At 37.1% G+C, this 18,788-nt stretch overlaps 2 protein-coding genes across 2 annotated transcripts in view; one reads left to right on the forward strand and one right to left on the reverse strand.

The window, feature by feature from the left end:
- Nucleotides 1-14,923, forward strand: part of LOC124631164 (ankyrin repeat domain-containing protein 29) — a 40,049-nt gene extending 25,126 nt beyond the window's left edge. The window contains exons 2-8 of the mRNA XM_047165382.1: nucleotides 595-705; nucleotides 10,941-11,039; nucleotides 11,239-11,337; nucleotides 11,411-11,509; nucleotides 11,668-11,865; nucleotides 12,737-12,832; nucleotides 13,237-14,923. Coding sequence (XP_047021338.1) covers nucleotides 595-705; nucleotides 10,941-11,039; nucleotides 11,239-11,337; nucleotides 11,411-11,509; nucleotides 11,668-11,865; nucleotides 12,737-12,832; nucleotides 13,237-13,425 — 891 coding nt within the window. The 3' untranslated portion in view covers nucleotides 13,426-14,923. The remainder of the gene's footprint in view (nucleotides 1-594; nucleotides 706-10,940; nucleotides 11,040-11,238; nucleotides 11,338-11,410; nucleotides 11,510-11,667; nucleotides 11,866-12,736; nucleotides 12,833-13,236) is intronic.
- LOC124631163 (lymphokine-activated killer T-cell-originated protein kinase-like) lies at nucleotides 14,811-17,323 on the reverse strand. The gene is made up of 5 exons (XM_047165381.1): nucleotides 17,147-17,323; nucleotides 16,772-17,067; nucleotides 16,341-16,536; nucleotides 15,614-15,820; nucleotides 14,811-15,372 (listed from the first exon to the last, which is right to left on the reverse strand). The coding sequence occupies exons 1-5, from the start codon at nucleotides 17,247-17,249 to the stop codon at nucleotides 15,206-15,208; spliced, it is 969 nt and encodes a 322-aa protein (XP_047021337.1). The 5' UTR covers nucleotides 17,250-17,323; the 3' UTR covers nucleotides 14,811-15,205.
- Nucleotides 17,324-18,788: the final 1,465 nt, after the last annotated feature.

The following is an 18,788-nucleotide window of genomic DNA, read 5'->3' on the forward strand; positions in this document are numbered from 1 at the left end:
GAGAGGATTTTAATGCTGCATGCATGATAAAGGCAGATGCTGATTTTAGAATTTATTTTTTCAAGGCTCTTGGTTTCAAGTTTGTGTGAGAGATGATGTTGGAATGAGATGTATGGATGATAAATAACAATTCAAATAAGGACAAGATAATGACGGTGACTTCCTTTTATGGTTATTTTAACACTCACAGTCCAGAGAAACTGCATACATGTGTCACTAAAGCCTTACCTTCTCCAGGATCCATACTCTTCTCAACCGGTTTATCCGTATCACCGTGAAAGTGTAACAAACGCGCTTTCGCATTTTAGTAAAGATTAACGACTACTATCTAAAACATGCCTACGCATGCTCTTTTAGAAAGGTCAAGTGTTCGTTGCAAAATTGCGAAACCAAAACTTGTTTATTCTGTCTATTAAAAGATCCATCAATAACTATAAACAACTCAGAATCATCCAGATTTAGAAAGAAACTTGTCTTTCTTTTGCATGTCATGATTGCTCCCCAAATTAAAGGCCTGTTTGAAAGAACCACCTAGAAATGTAGAGAAAATCCAATCCTGCTTTTGTATTAACGGAAATATTTCGATCTTTCCAGAAAGAATCTCGAACAGACGTCCAGTTCCATTTGGCAGCTCTACGAGGTGACTGCGATAGACTGCGTCAGCTCCTTGACACTGGGAAAGTTCACATCGATTCCAGAGACAGGGTGAGTCAACAATACCACAATTTGTTTCTTCCTTGTCGAAACATCTCGAACATTCTTATGATATACACTCCCGAAATCTTTCTACCCTAAGGGATAACTTTTGCCGAATAACGTTTTGTATTTACATATCCTTGGGGAACTACCGGATTTTCCATGAGAGTGCTTCGATTTTTTGTCTTCATAAAGTAAGCAAATATATGTATATAAACTTTTTGTGAGAATAAGTTTTTTGGATAGCAATTTGGATGAGGCTAAGGAAATGCCAAGCATTGTTAGTGTATAACTAACAGTTAGTATTGAAAAAATCAATGTTGTGTTATGTATGACTCAAACAGTCTTACTGTCGTCTAGCCAGACACTTGACTGGACATAAAACTGAGATATTGATATCAATCTAGGACGTATCGATTTCAGTATCTCCGGTGAATGACAAATAAGTTCAAATTGCTAAGGCCAAAGATTAGATACTACCACATTATATAACAGTGCATGATTCAGAATGCAAATTGATACTGTAAGGTTTCTCGCATTTCGTGGTGTGAACAGGTAAGACTGTAATTATGCAATATAGACACCAACTATAATCATTTGTTATAAGTTAATTCTCACATTTCTAAAGTTACCATTTCCTTATTAAATGATCAAACTCCTAATGTAAGGCAACGTCCAGAAAAGCCTATCACGAAAGCAAACATAGAGGACTTTGAAGTGACCATTTTATTGGGGAAGACCCAAAAGATGAAAACGTGACGAAAAATCTCATTTCGAGATCATTCTTTAAGATTAGCATTGTCACTAACAAAATTGATGACTAGACAAAATTCTAGTATCACAGTTTCCTATAAAATCAGATCTAGCTGATGACAGCCTCGAAAAGACGAATGGGGGTATTACGCAAACCCCTTGGAGCGAAAAAACGTTTATTTTGGACGCCTTAATAAATCGATGGCCTAGATTGCTTTGAGATCTTTACTGCTGAACTGAATTTCGTTAGTTTGTGTTATAGTGCGGAAGATTGATGTTATTTCTTTAGGGGCTTTGTATACAGCCAGGCATTTGTTTTTCTTTACTTTCTTTTTTGTTTATTCATTTCCTTCGGCTGTGTTGTTTTTACCTCAACGTATGAAATACGCTTGGGAAGGCAGGCGTGAATTTGTTATGTATTAGTATTGATCGTTTTGGCATCCGTTTTTATAAGCCGTTATCGAGGCAAATGACACAAAACAGGCATTAAATTCCTGGAGTAAAACAGGCATTAACTTATTTCATACAGGAATCTTAGTGATTTTGATAAAGTCATCTGAGTAACAGCCAGTAATTCATTTGAGTAATTTACAAGTCTCGCTAGTTTATGACCCCACAGTAATACCCCTGAAATCTTATATCGCATTTCTTTTAAGAAATCTGATCGTGAGAACATTCGTAACACTCCTACATAATATCTATCAAGATTAATTAAATAAAAAAAGTAGGTAACATTTTATTAATGAAATAATTTAATTCCAAGAGAAAAAAGTACCTACCAAAGAATAACATTGATTAATCTCTCTGCTAGTAACTATGGGACCGCTTACAAAAGGTTTTATAGTGATGTAAAATTAGTGGCCCACTTTCGGTCATTCGTTATGTTATGAAATTCACATTACCGTGTCTTTAAGTTATAAGCTTGAAGCGCTAGAAATAATAAACAAACAGAAATATAATTTAAAAAGTTTAGTGTTATTTATGTACTTTTTAAATTGTCTTAATTTTTTTATTCAAATGCTTTAAGGATTCTTTTACTCATTTCCCCCGCTGAAAATATTAGGTATCGAATCAAAGATGTCATCATCATCATATTGGCTGTAGTACGACTGATTATCAAAATTAAAACTTGCATAAATGGTGCGTCCATTTTAGGCAAGCTCATATAATATAATTCATATACCGGTATTAAAATTTTATCATTAATCCTCTCATTAATATGTATGCTTATAACTTGGACCAAACGCAAGTCGTGAAGTCGATAACAAAGTTGCTACTTGTCATGTTTTATTATAAACAGCGCTCCCTTTACGTCGCGCTTATATTCAACCGCTAAATAGATGTGAAAGGCGTCTGCCACAACAAGTAAACTGTTAGGTGAAAACCATAAGCAGGTATACTTAATATGAAGTATTTGGAACACACACGTACTAATTATAAGCGTATTAAGTGCTTCTGTTCATGAGATTATTGATTTCATAATTATATTAAGAGTTTTTTTGCGTATTCAAAGCATAATCGGATAATATCTGAAATGTCTGTGAATCGAATTATGACAAAACACATTATGTAGGTTTTTTTTTTTCTGAAGATTGAATAAGTGCTAACATTCCCAATTTATAAAAGGGAATGGTCTTATAATCTACAAAACAATATATATTTCAATGACGTAGATGCAAATCTTGTACAAGCCCAACATAGGTTAGTTAAACCATCTTCGTAAAGCAAACCGCTGCGCTCATAACTTAAACCACTCTAAGCTCGTGAATCAACAACAGAGCGATAATTCGTGTAATATCATAAACATCTCCTCGTTACGTAAACGCGAAAATATAATAGTTATGAGAATATGTACGTAATACCCTGCGAATTGTGACCGTTCATATATTGTTTGGGAGATAAGTGTGAGAGAGTAGGCCGCTTTGTGGACCGTACATTGTGGGGAACTTATTTACTAATACTTACATATTTACTTAACAATGGGTCCTTTTTGACAACAAAAGGATGGTTAAAGTCGCGGTGAAATATATTTTTTATTTGCATCATAATTTTAGTTTCCATATTAATTAATATTTAAAAATATTTTGTTAAAATAAGTGTAAACAAAACCGTATTTAACATGGACAGCTGGTGTCATGTGTCACGCGGTGTCCGGTAACCAACCTTGAAATTATCGAAACATGACATGTGGCCGAAATTCCTTCTTCATTCCACTTTAGAGTATGTTTATACTTCGGCCGTTCAGAGAATGCGTTCCTGACACCTATCAGTTAGTCACGACTAGTGATGGGCACAACATAACACTGAGTTCGTTACCGTTCCTTCAAAATGAACCGCCGCATTATTTTAAGATTATTTTCGTTTTAAATTGGCGGAATCATTTGTTTTATATTTTAGTTATTTAAGTGGAAACCAAAAAAAGGTAATATTCATATAATAAAATTGTTTTATTTATTCTTTGTTACAAGTACATTGAATTGAATGTGCGAACAGAATATTAATCAGACTCCGATTTGCTTGAGGAGGTGGTGTCTTCATCATCATCTTCGCCTACATGTATAATTATATTATTATCAATAACAGAATCAATCCTGATATCTCGGTCTAACAAAAGCCGGGTAATCAAATAAAAACAGATCGAAAACACTTGAAAAACGTGGTCTATGCGCACGAAACGACAACGGACGACTGTTTTAGCGTCACAAAATGGCGGCCCATAACGCCATTTGGGGTTACCATTTTTAATCTAAGTATAAAAATGCGGTTTGGTCATAGTTTTATTTTTATATTTCATAAAAGTTATAATTATAGTTCGGCCATTCAGAGAATGCGTTCCTGACACGTCGCGATTGAACTGACGACGTAATAACATTCATTGATTATTGATATAATAATGTTGTTTTAATGCTCCTCAATTGTTAAAACGGTAAACAACCAGCAAAAATATTTTTATCGTAACTGCAACGCCATTGCAAAGTTACGTCGTCAGTTCAATCGCGACGTGTCAGGAACGCATTCTCTGAATGGCCGAACTATAAGTCTTATAGTCCATTATTTTCCAATTCTTAAAAAGAAAATCAAAACGTATTATTTTATATTATAACTGTATAAGAACAGATTACGATACTTGCCTGTTATTTTTAGCACAGCACTACAAAATATAAACCGCTGACATAACCTTGTAATAGCGCAGTATAGATTTAGAAAAATATTGTTTACCAAGTTATTTGACACTCAGTTTGGCACAAAATTATAACATTCATTGATTATTGATATAATAATGTTGTTTTAATGCTCCTCAATTGTTAAAACGGTAAACAACCAGCAAAAATATTTTTATCGTAACTGCAACGCCATTGCAAAGTTACGTCGTCAGTTCAATCGCGACGTGTCAGGAACGCATTCTCTGAATGGCCGAACAAGTATTATGTACTCCTCAATAATTAGAACAAAATGCTTTATGTACTGGCCGGTTTAATAGCTGGTCCCTCCCATGTCTTCGAAGTTTTAAGACATAATAAATCAAACATTTATCTAGTACTTTGTTTGAGCCTGTTAATTTTAATTCGTCATTTTGACGACCTCGATGGCGCAATGGTCACCATGCCGGACTGCCGAACCTGAGGCCGTGGTCTGGGTGTTACAATATGTATTTATAAAAATGTATATATGTAGCTATATGTAGTTTATCAGTTGTGTGAGCACCCATAACACAAGTTAATTAATAACTTACCATGGGGCTAACCGATCGTGTGTGAAAAAGGTGTCCCGACATTATTATTTTGGTTTTAAACGATCGTTTTCTCAGGTTTTAATTTAAACCTGGTCTTTTTAGGATCTTACGGGCAAAGCCAGAGTGAGATCCTAATACTAATACTATTGGGTTTGGGAAGTTTGCTGGTTGTTCTGTACTGCATTAAAGTTATTATCTAAATCTAGTTGCAAAAATTTTCTGACAATACGGCATGTGTTGAGGATAGCTGCTTTCTGTAGAGTGAGGTAAGTATATTTGGAGAGATCAAGTGCGGCAAAACTATTAAAAATTTGTTTAGGGACTACACCTGTGGTAGATATTATTATCGGGACTATTGTTACTCTATTCATTTTCCAAACTCTAGTTATTTCTTCTTGCAATTCTGTATATTTCCTTATTTTTTCTGTGATTGTTTTTTGAATGTTGTTAGTGTTTGGGACGGCTATGTCAATGATGAATGTGTGTTTCTTGGTTTTATCTACCAGTGTGATATCAGGTCTATTGTTATAAATGGTGTGGTCTGTAATTATAGTGCGGTCGTAATACATTTTAAAATATTGATTTTCTAAGACAGCTCTTGGTGTGTATTTGTAATATGGTGTGTAAGGATCTTGTGCGAGTTTGTGTTTTATTATTATTATTGTTTCCGAAAATTTTAGTCCCCAACTATTGAGTAGGGAATCCTAAATTCCAAGCATTCAATATTCCGCCGTTCATCTGAAAAGAAAATCCCAGACTGATAAAATTCCCGCGATAGTTATAACGACAGTAGATCGCAAAGATAACCAATTATCTCTATCAAGCAATTTCTTAGCAAATTGCTGCATGATTAACTATGATTAATTAATCGTTCCGCTGTAGTAATGTTTACTTTTCTCTCTGGGATTAGCATAACTTTGCATGCTAACAACATAATATGCCTTACGTATGCAGCATGTAACATGCTCAAATCGTTGTGTTAATTGTTTAATAATAGCGTATGGGCAATAAAGCTTGAAACATACATGGATCTCTCTGCTCAGTTCCAGTTTTTCATCTTTCACCTCGGGACGATCTAGCACTAATTTACTTTGATTTTTAGGGTTCTGTACCCAAATAGTTAAATCAAAGCCTAATAAGCACTTCACTGACTGTCTGGCCTAGTAGATAACTAGCGGACAGATCAACAGACAGATTGCCGAATTGACGTTAACAAAGATAGTGCGGGAGATACATTTTTATTAAATTTCGTGCTCTGTAGTGCAAGTTGCTGTGTTCTTGCGGTCCGCACAAAATGGGTTGGCGGTCCGGATGCGGACCGCGGTCCGCCATTTGGTGACCCTGTACTAGGCTGTAAGTATCTTATGAACCGTGGTAGTTAAATCCTTAAAATCTGTGGTTAAACATACCTACATACTTTAAAAGATACACCACGCACACACTGACACTTTTGATCATAAAATTAATAAAAGTAGGTTACATAGTGGGCCGTCTTATCGCTAAGAGCGATCTCTTCCAGACAGTAGTTTTAAAGGAAGATGCGCGTTGTTTTATTTCTTTCTAGGCCTTATGGTATGTGCAATATGCATGTACGACCTTAGGTTGCGTGCACAATGGATGCAGTAAGCTAACCACGTGCAATGATGCCGAACTGACATGTAGTTGGATTTATGAGCAAGCTGAGCTGTGTGCTCGGGGCCTTTTTTCAAATGTAGTAATTATAATTATGTATCCGTATTGTACAGGATATGCATCCAAATAACGGATTGCTATTTAATTTATTGTCGTAGAATCACTGCCCACGCGCTTTTTTAACCAAATCGTATCCAGTGGAATTCTAGCGAGAAATAATAGTCATTTTATATTCTAGAGAATATCTAACTATCATATACCTAATCTCAACTAAGCACTTTTTGAACTTCAGAATTACAAGAGACAGTCCCTAAAAACGCCCACCCTTCACCACTTTCTATGTGTTATTACTGGGAAGAAGAAGTGGCGCAACCGACTCCCCAGCAACACATGTCTATCCGTCTTTCATTCTTCCTTGTCAGATATAGTACCTACTAATAAGTATTACAAATCGAAAGTATATCGACACAGTTGCCCAATACATTAGCATTACAACCTAAATCCGATATAATTGATAGTAAGCTGTCATCAGAAGCCATATTGGTCTAGTATTAACTGCATAAGGCTGCGGAAGCTACCATGTCTGGCGTTAGTACTTAGTATCCATGTGGTTAAAAAGGTTTGAAGAGTACCGCGCGAACGTGTGTCGAAGTGTTGATTAGTTATTGTGATTTGTAATAATAGATAGATTGTGTTTATAAATTATAGAGTACCTTATCTATACTAATATTATAAAGCTGAAGAGTTCGTTTGTTTATTTGAACGCGCTAATCTCAGGAACTACTGGTCCGATTTGAAAATTTCTTTCAGTGTTAGATAGCCCATTTATCGAGGAAGGCTATAGGCTATAGGCTTTTTATCCCGGTACGGGAAGTAGTTCCCACGGGATGCGGGTGAAACCGCTGGCAAAAGCTAGTTAACAATTATGATTATACGAGTAATGCAAATTTTTTATATAATGTCTTGTAAGTACAATATCTCTTGCGAGTACAATATGTACCGCGTGTGACAGTCTCTGTTTTGTTTTCAAGAAGTTCAAAATTGCAAGTTTCAAAGTTTTGCCAAGTCACTAATCCAACGGTCGTTTTTTTGCATCATATACCCGATTTGTACCAAAAAGAGGTTAATGTTTTTCATGCGTGCGCATCTATGATTATCTGCATATTATCGTCTATCAGCCGCCGAGAAAGCGGGTACCGGACTCATCTTCATTATTTGGCAAATCACGCATTTCATATTTTAGAAAACCGTTATTTCGAGAAATCAGACGTGATGGACGTGACTAATGATAGATGACATTATAATGGATTTCAAACGTCTTTTTAGCTGGTTGTAGAGAAGGTAAAAGGTAAGGTAAAGATTTTTGACCCTTCAATTCGATAGTGAGAAAGTTATAAATATGTACATACCTAGCTATGAATTGTACTATTTTGTCTGTAGAGTATTCAACAATAGTCTGATATAAAATGTATGAAAATGACATAAAACAGACTGAAAGAAAACATATTTAAATTATTTACAAAATTGCTCTAAATTAATAAAACTAAAACGCTTTGCATTTCTCAAGTAAGCTCGTAAGAAGTTTAACATAAATACTAGTAGAGTTTTCCATCAAGGCGACGTAAACTCAGCCGGCCTACATTCACAAATGGGCGCTTTATGTTGGCAAAAAGCGGCGAATGAAAGTTCTTAATGAGTTTTCTTTTTAACTCGGAAAATGTGAAAAACTGGCTAATAGTGCAGTCATTGAAGCGAAAAATACGGTCTAACCTCCGAATTTTTTTACTGTGAACCGATTTGCATGAAATTTTGGTATTAGGTTCATCTTACCCTTAACTTCAAAAGTGAATATGATTTGAACTCCGCCACCCCCCCTGGGGGGGGGTTGACACCCCTTCTTTGGGGTGAATATTTTTTTTGCAAAATAATCTCGGATATCGATAGAAGACCTAATTTTAAGCTAAAGTTGTCTTTAAAGTTTAAAAAAAAATCCAATACTTTTCAAGTTATTGGCAATTGAAAATTCCCAATTTTTCACGTTTTTCATCGGTTTTTTGCAAATATCTCCAAAAATATAGGTTTTATCGAAAATTTATAAAGAACAAAATTGTAGCAGGTAAAACAACGAACAATTTGTTTTTTTATAAAAGGTCCTAAGTGCAATATTAAGCTAGATATTAAAGATCAAAGCCGTTTTTTATTTTGTCTGAAATTTAATCGACGTAGTTTATGCCATCTATTATTTTAGTAAGTTGATCAATTTACCAGTTTTATTATTTTCCGGTGACATATATACACATTACAATAGTTGTGACTCTTTATTATACTGCCTACTTTCACATTGCTCCAAATATTGACACTCCGAAGTTTTCAGTTACTAAGTAGAAAAAAATATGAAAAGTTTTTGGACCGTAACTCCTTCAATTTTCATGCTATCACAATTTATAAAAAACCACTGTAAAAGTAATTAAGAGAGCTACAACATCCATCATTGCAATATATAGTAAAGAACTTTTTTCTAAAACGGTGAAGGGTTAAAGTGCTTAGGAGAGGCTGTGATTGCGCTGCCACGCGCTCTTTAAACAATCATATCTCCGTCAATTTTTGTTCGACAGAAAAAACAAACAAACCAAATTGTTTGTCAGAAAAATACCTAATTTTTTTATCCGTACACTTTTATACGTATCTGTCGTAATTTTTGAGATATTATGAAAAACAAGTGGGTTTTTCTTTAATTTGAAATTTTGTTCTTTTCGTTAATCGTGACTTTTTTGAAAAATATCTGTCCTGAAGCAGCCAAACTGATACTATCTATCAAACTCTTCATAATAAAGTTAATCCTAGGCGGAATACGATTAATTTTAATTTTGGTGGAAATGGCACTTATGAAACCCATTGATTTAAAAGAAAAAATATAAGATGCTCCCCTTATTTGCAATACAGCTCACTTATTTTACGTGCAAAAGACTTTTAATAGTACTCATCTTAAAGCTTATTTCAAGCACTACAAAACCCATTTGTATTCGAATGCATAAAATGCATCTACTCGCCGCTACATGGCATTGACCACAACGATTAAATTTCAGACAAAATAAAAAACGGCTTTGATCCTTAATATCTAGCTTAATATTGCACTTAGGACCTTTTATAAAAAAACAAATTGTTCGTTGTTTTACCTGCTACAATTTTGTTCTTTATAAATTTTCGATAAAACCTATATTTTTGGAGATATTTGCAAAAAACCGATGAAAAACGTGAAAAAATTGCGAATTTTCAATTGCCAATAACTTGAAAAGTATTGGATTTTTTTTTAAACTTTAAAGACAACTTTAGCTTAAAATTAGGTCTTCTACCGATATCCGAGGTTATTTTGCAAAAAAAATATTCACCCCAAAGAAGGGGTGTCAACCACCCCCAGGGGGGGTGGCGGAGTTCAAATCATATTCACTTTTGAAGTTAAGGGTAAGATGAACCTAATTCCAAAATTTCATGCAAATCGGTTCACAGTAAAAAAAATCGTAGCAATAATGCTTCAATGACTGCACTACTATATAAGCCGTTTATTTGCATGTGCCGGAGAGTGTCGTGAAAGTTGAAACTATTTACTATAAACATGATAGTCTTGGTTTAATTTATGTAAAAACACTTCAATATGTATCACTTTTACAACTATCAATTACATAATTTACTAATATGATTTTTACCTGATCTATCCACTTTCTCGGATATCATAGAAAATCACACTTCACTGTGAAAAGCGAATGAGTACGAAGTTCTGATTTCAGTAGCATATGTAAGAGCACTTATAATCAGCGTATCTTATCTAAAATGCAAATGTTACTTAATGTTTTTATCGCGACGAGAGAGAATGCTATGAGATAACGATAACAGATGAAAATCATATTGTGCACATTTCAGTTTCTCTTTTACCTGATACCCTAACATGACAGTCTTACTCTTCACAAAGCAAATGCATTTACCAAAATGTTCATGCCATAATATTAACTATCTACTTATATTATTAATTTCCCTTTCGTCAAATATGGTTGTTTAATCAGTTAACACCTGGCGAAATAGTTACCCATTTACCAGTAGCCAGTAGTCATAAAGTTCATATTGTCTGCAGGATGGCACGACGCCGCTCATTCTGTCAGCTGCGATGGGTCACACGGAGTGCGTGCGGGAACTGCTGGTGCAGGGCGCCGACCCCGCTTGCAGCAGAACGGTAAGGTAACCTTTGTTACAGAGGTAATTACTACTAAGTTCTTGACCTTAACACGTTCTTCACGACTGTGTAGGTCGCTGCCAGGGCTTTTGATTTAAGGTTCCACCATACGTTTTTCGTTTTGATGTTCCTAATTGAAAGACTGCTTCTAGCAATGTTGATGAATAGCTCGTAAAGCGTAGGATGTATTGCATTTCAGACAGGAACGAGTGCGCTGTTCTTCGCAGCGCAAGGCGGTTTCCTGGACATAGCTCGCTTACTGCTCGAATCCGGAGCTGCCATCGACGCACCTAGCATGGTACTTATTACAGCCCTCTTTGTTTTTAAACTGTTTAGCAAGCAACTGTTTAGTAATCTGGTGTATTTTATAGGACGGTGGCACACCGTTGTTCGTGGCGTGCCAGTGCGGTCACTTGCCGGTCGTTGAAGAGCTCATCCGCAGGGGCGCTAATGTCAATTCTTCTATGAAGGTAAATACTAATAATGCCACCTGATTTGTATAGTACGATGTGTGTCAGCTGCCAATTTGGAATATCCTTGGAATATCTTACTTTTCTTTTGTCAATTATAATCAGTTTTGTAATTTTGTAGTCTTATTTTGAGTCTGAGTATATTTTCGTAATTCCAGGACAAAGCGACTCCCCTGTTCATAGCGGCGCAGAACGGTCACGAGGAGGTGTGCCGCGCGCTGATCACGGCGGGCGCGCACGTGGACGCCGCGCGCGCCGACCGCGCCACGCCGCTGTGGATCGCCGCGCAGTGCGGCCACCAGCACGTCGCGCGACTGCTGCTGGCCGCCGGCGCCGAGCCAGACCACGTGCGGCAGGTATGTAGTGTACACACCGACCGCGCCACGCCGCTGTGGATCGCCGCGCAGTGCGGCCACCAGCACGTCGCGCGACTGCTGCTGGCCGCCGGCGCCGAGCCAGACCACGTGCGGCAGGTATGTAGTGTACACACCGACCGCGCCACGCCGCTGTGGATCGCCGCGCAGTGCGGCCACCAGCACGTCGCGCGACTGCTGCTGGCCGCCGGCGCCGAGCCAGACCACGTGCGGCAGGTATGTAGTGTACACACCGACCGCGCCACGCCGCTGTGGATCGCCGCGCAGTGCGGCCACCAGCACGTCGCGCGACTGCTGCTGGCCGCCGGCGCCGAGCCAGACCACGTGCGGCAGGTATGTAGTGTACACACCGACCGCGCCACGCCGCTGTGGATCGCCGCGCAGTGCGGCCACCAGCACGTCGCGCGACTGCTGCTGGCCGCCGGCGCCGAGCCAGACCACGTGCGGCAGGTATGTAGTGTACACACCGACCGCGCCACGCCGCTGTGGATCGCCGCGCAGTGCGGCCACCAGCACGTCGCGCGACTGCTGCTGGCCGCCGGCGCCGAGCCAGACCACGTGCGGCAGGTATGTAGTGTACACACCGACCGCGCCACGCCGCTGTGGATCGCCGCGCAGTGCGGCCACCAGCACGTCGCGCGACTGCTGCTGGCCGCCGGCGCCGAGCCAGACCACGTGCGGCAGGTATGTAGTGTACACGCCGACCTGTGCTAGGCTCAATTTGCCCCATGCTAGGATTGACACGTTAAAAGACATCACAGACAATACTATTATTATTTACATCACCCATTCAAAAATAAAGAAATAAATGCATAACAAATTTATTAACTCACCAATGATTGCATAATTTCAGGATGGCGCCACACCGCTGTTCAAAGCTGCACACAAGGGGCATGCTGCCGTGGTCGTAGAATTGCTCAAATACAAGCCAAACCTTGGACTGCTTCCCGTAAGAATTTCTATGCAATCATTTCCTGCATTTCTAGGGACTTCTAACGCCATCTTGTGGTGGTTAATTGTAGTTTACTTTATTTCCATTCGCCGCTAGATGGCGTTATAGTCCTTTAAAAAGTGTTATTGTTCTACTCACTACTAGAGGGCGCTATTATAAAATTTGATAAGTATAATATCTGAGAATAATGTGAGAATAAAATCTGTTTTTTTTTTTTTAATGTGGGATTTTTCTCCTTCGTGTACTAGTGGAATTAATTTTTAAAAATAACGGGAGATATGTGAAATATTCTAAGTCTACGAACGCTAGTTTAGTAGCTTTATAAGTCATTTTTCTCAGTATCGTTATGAAATCTACTGGAACTTTGTCACAAAGTACAAATTATCTTGTCTCCATTACAGAACGGCCAGTCAGCTCTACACGGCGCAGCAATGTTCGGGCAGCTATCCTGTGTGCGTCTGCTGGCGCGTGGCTCGGGGCTGGCGCTGCGCAACTGCGCCGGACACACGGCGCTGCAGGCCGCCGCCGCCGCCCGCAAGCACGACGTCGCCGCCTACCTGCGCCGCCTCGAGCACGAGCTGCCCACGTGATACTGTACTACATAAGCAGTTTTAGGACCGACCGGTGTTGGGTTGAATTGTTTGAAATGCTTTTTGGTAGCAGCGCCATCTAGTGGTTGTCAGAGTAAACTTAACTTTATACGGTTTCAGTTGAAAATGTGATTTATGCAATTAACTGAATTCCTTCATGAAAAAATGCAATTATGTATGTGTTAGGCAGAGGAAATTTTACATCAATAGAGTAAGCCAACTTTACTGATCTTCGAGTGATTGCTTTTTCAAACTTTTCACTGATTATTATCAAAATCAGAAGAAATTTTCGACTTGTTTTTTATAGTATGTATTTAGTAGCAAATCTGACAGTTCAACCCAACAATCGTCTCCAAATCATTTGTTATAAATCTCACGGTCATTCGATCTGCATACAATCTCGTATTCCTAACTATAGTTACTAACCGAACATTTTGTATGACGTACTCGCAGCCATACTCGTTAGCTTTACCCACTCGCCTTATGCAATACCTCACTTTATACTGAATATCTATCACACTATGTATACGGTAGCACTAGACAACTTATTTTTTTTTATCCCAAGTTCACCTAACAACGTAAACGTCAATTTTCTCAAAATAACTTGAATTTTCACGTTCAATTTTCAAAAGAAACAGACACATATGTTGTAACCTTTCACCTTAATATTCGAATTTCCTAGTGAAGTACAAGAAACAAAAGAAAATCACAAACAATAAGTCTAATTACCTAATGATATATCTATTGCTACCATTTATATAGTAACAGTTTTATATACAATTGGTTTCATCGTTGGTGCTGATTTAGTAAATAAGCGATATTTAAACATGTTTTAATTTTTACACTAGTCAACTGTATCACGGTCATGGTAGTTCACGTTCTGAAAAAAACTAACTCATCTATTTTCCTGAATATTTCTCAAAAAGAATCTGCAAGTGAAACTACATGACCGCGATAATCTTATTCACTGTAGCTTAGAAATGAAATAAATGTATTTTTCATACAATCACATACACAACTAGTTTATAGAGAACTGTTGTATTGTTGTAGCGTAGGTTTAAGCGAAGTATTTATTTGTATCTACGACACTATTGTAATTATCGCTCAATTATATTTTAAATTGTATCAAAGTATTGAGCGATTTCTTAATATGGAATCTCATGAAGTGTTTTAATACGAACAGTATTCTTTTATGCAAATATGAATTTTACCATTTATGTGGGTGTAATCCAGTAGAATTTGGATATTTGGACAATATTTTAGATTTTTACTATTTTATTTCAGTGAATAGTAAGTTCCTGTAGCAACACAGCATAGTTCCATATGATGGTCAATTATTTAAACTAAATGGTTTTAGGATTATCATCACCAAATAAAACATGATATTATTTAACTTAGTTAATGTATATTGTATTAATACATAGCATAATACGTGTCGGTTTAGAATAAGTTTCAGCATTGTTGTTATGTTATATGAACAGTACAGTTGTTTTTTTTTTTAATAATATGATTTACTTACAATACTGTTTTTTCTTTCATCATATTTTTAAACTCACAATACTAACACTGAAAATATCATTACATACATAAATTCATAATTAATCAAAGACAATCCACATAAAATCCCGCTCCCTGCAGGGGAGTCAAACATAATCAATATTATTTCAACACAAAAAATAATTACTATTAAAACACAAGTAAAATACGAAATTGTAGCAAGTCTACTGTTAAATCTCTATTATAAAACTAATAAGGTACTTGTAATACTAGCAATACTTATTTATCTCATAGACTGGTCACACTGTTCCAACATATCTTTGGCTGCGATGGACAGGTGCTGGGCTGAGGGCCTCATGGAAGGCATGGTTTCTGTGCAGCAGTAGAATAGAGCTAGCGGATGCACATACTGCTTCTCTGATATATTTACAGGTATGAGTGGTCTGGTGCCTGTAAAACAGAAATTAAGTCAGTTATAATAATGTAGTTTTTAATGGGACACCTTATTTTCCTGTTTCAAAATCAGACAAATGGAGCACCTACAATTGCATGTGTTACAAAATTAGGAAAACCTTACAGAAAAAATGATTTTAAATAAGAAACAGTTCTTTTGGAATTGAAAAGTTTTCAGTGGGTTAATTCGTGTCATGTTTTCGTAAAAAGCACCATGAAAAACTGTTCCGTAACTTACCATATCTATCGGAGAAGTAATCACCGATGCTATCAACAGAATCATCAAGACATTGCACACTGTCCTCCATGGAGTCATCATCTGTCTGCGTGTGAGGAGGCATGAGTGCCATCATCTCCCACAGCGTCAGGCCGAGCGGCCATATGTCAGTCTTGCTGGATATCTCTCCTCCATGGATCACTTCTGGGGCACTCCAAGCTTCCGTACCTGAAATCACACATAGATGTTTATAGAAAATAGTTAATATAACAATATTTTCATAACTACAAGAAAGTATGATATTTCATATTTTTTATTAATGGTTCTACTGATATAGGTATAGCACACCTTTAACATACAATTATGTATTCATAATATGTATACAATTTCTATCAATACTTTTACTTCCATAAAGTTGTTATTAAAACAATTCAACTTTGAGTTTATTTCATCAAACCAAAATAGGCAAAGCATATAGTATGTGAACAATGAAACTGATATCTTAAAACAATTGTGACTCATTTACTTTACCTATATGTTCATGTACATTAACCATTTGAAATCAATATTGGGTTATTAAAATATTTCAGGTTGACATGTTTTAATCTATAATAAACCAATTACGAATTCTTCTGTGCAAGATACATAAACTTGTGTGGCACCATTAAACCCTTTTTGTTTCATGATAGTTTTTTTTATAAATTGAACGTACCTAATTAAAATAAATCAATAGCAAGTAGCATCTCACCGAAGTATACAGCCTTCCCTGCTTTCACCTTATCAACCACTCCATTCTCATCAAGTGGCAGAGTGACTCCAAAGTCACACAGCTTGCAGATCACAAAGTCTCCGTTCACCAGGATGTTGTAAGACTTCATGTCTCCGTGCAGGATCTGGATCTTGGTGTGAAGGTAGTCCAGAGCACTGGATATGTCTGATGCAACCTGGTGGATGAACGAATGGATAATAAATAATTGCCAAAAACAGAGCAGTTCTTTTTTCATTCAGATGGTAAGTAATGGATAAATAATGGTCAGCTAAAATTGTAAGTTGATTCCTGTGGAAACAGGAAACTGATAAAATACTAAATTGAACAGCCAAGTTAATACAGTCATACATAGCGCAACAATATCATAACTATCATAGACATTTCCACAAGTTTTACTTAATGGAACTTACTTTTAATATTTGTCTCGGAGTGAATATTTCACCATCATCCTCTATTCTTTTCTCAATCATATCGCCCAGAGACACGTCACAAGCCTCCATTCCTAGGTACAGGATCTTGGCCTTGCTAAACGCACGGAACCCGACGATGTTCGGGTGGGACATTCGCTGCAAAAGATCAGCTTCTGCCTTCAAACGGTCTGTGTACACTCGATTCGGTTTGACGCGTTTATTCAGCATTTTAAGAGCCCATGGCGAACGAATTTGTCCCGCACGTGGCGATCTCACGAGCTGCATCACATTCACACCTAGATAAATAATAAAGATGAAAAGTTGTAACATAAATTTAACCACGAGGAGTCGTAACGTTAAAAACATGGAACTTACCCGTTCCATATCCAAGCCTGTTTAAAAACGGCGACGGAGGTATTGTGATCTTGTCGTTCACATCAAGAGCTTTGTTTTTAATAGGCGTCTTGAACTCGGTCATATTTATTTTTATGGTGCAAAATTTAAAAGTTAAAACACAATACACTCGAATTCAGAGCTAACGATGCGAACGACGTTATAATTTACAAACGCTTGTTTTGAAATTTGAATTAACTTTGACATAATTGCAGGGCTACCAACCAACGTAATAAAAATGTTTTGCTATCTCTCTCAATTTTTATTGACAGTCGTATGCGAAAGCAAGACAAAATGTTATATTTATAATGCCTGATATATAGTTAAAATGTTATGAAACGCGACAAATATTTCGTTTAGGATTTAGGTATTTATTTTTCGGTTTTTCGTTCGTAAACGTTTAACATAAATAAAGCAAGATGTTTTTTAGGATTTAGAAGTTTTAGGTGAGGCGTCTGAGCGACTACTAGGTGTATTACTTGTGAGAGAATGTGTAGACTAATATTTATTTGGATGGTTACGTACTCGGTAAAATGGCTAGATCTGGATACGGTTAACTTCGGTTAATAGAATATTAACATTGTCCTTTTTAAATAGAATGGGAGGTTTTCTTTCAGAGAATTACAAAAAAAGAGAGATGGCGTTTTACCTGCTACCTACTATAAGTGGTAAGTATATACGTGAGTGAGCCTTTGCCAAGTTAACAAAAAAACATTGCACCCAAGAAAGACCCAAGAAATTCAGATTTCTGGACAAATTGTTTTTAAAATCTCTAGAGACAGTCGGATAGTTATCTAACTGACTTCTTTTCTAATTTTATTCCATTTTTATTCCCTACTTTCAATTTTTAAAAGTTTTGGGTAACATATACGTTTCGTTATAATTATATTATGACGTTGATAAGATATGACATTCCGTTCCTTGCATTCACGCGCGCCATATACCTAGTCATCAGCTAGGAAAGGAATTAAAAAAAATAAAAAGAAAATCCTTCATTGGAGAAAGTTTATCTATTTAATAAAAGAAAACATTCCTTCTCCTCCAAAAAATTGCAAATATTCATACAAAACCTACCTTAACTCAATTTATTTGTGCACTGTTGCGTGCGCCGGCAGCGTCATTACAGATAAACTGTAGGAAATCACGGCTTGCAGGCGTATCTACCTACAAAATTAACGATTTTACTTGCTTTTATCTTGAAGTGTACCTATAGTAGGTATTATTGTAAGCAGGAAGGGGAACCACGATAAGCAGGCACCTGTACTTCCAATGGGCGGCGGTTACTCTTACAGCGACATAACGCATTCTTTGTCGAAGAACCAGCCACAAGTAAATCGGGTGCTCATGTAATCATTACGTGTCATATTACACTTGATTACAGCTATGTATCATAATGTTCTGTGGTGCTAATGCCCACTGAACTTGTAGCTATGTACCTACTTACCTATGTGTTATACATAAACATGTATTGTACAAAGTTAAAGACGTCGGTATTATTGTCCACTGTTGAAATTAGTCGTATCTATGGCAAGAGTATAGGTTACCAGTTACCACCCGGTGTATCTGACTACTCACCCGAGGGGGGCCAGTAGCAAATTCAGTGTTTTTTAGCAGTAGGCACAGA

This window comes from Helicoverpa zea, chromosome 6, assembly GCF_022581195.2.
Source record: "Helicoverpa zea isolate HzStark_Cry1AcR chromosome 6, ilHelZeax1.1, whole genome shotgun sequence".
NCBI lineage: Eukaryota > Metazoa > Arthropoda > Insecta > Lepidoptera > Noctuidae > Helicoverpa > Helicoverpa zea.

Bases quoted from the DNA above. Each gene is read 5' to 3' on its own strand.
- LOC124631163 (XM_047165381.1), bottom strand. From the start codon at position 17,249: ATGACCGAGTTCAAGACGCCTATTAAAAACAAAGCTCTTGATGTGAAC. The intron at 17,068-17,146 runs GTAAGTTCCATG...TTATTTATCTAG, and splicing joins CAGGCTTGGATATGGAACGG to GTGTGAATGTGATGCAGCTC. The intron at 15,821-16,340 runs GTGAGATGCTAC...GTGTGATTTCAG, and splicing joins AGGGAAGGCTGTATACTTCG to GTACGGAAGCTTGGAGTGCC.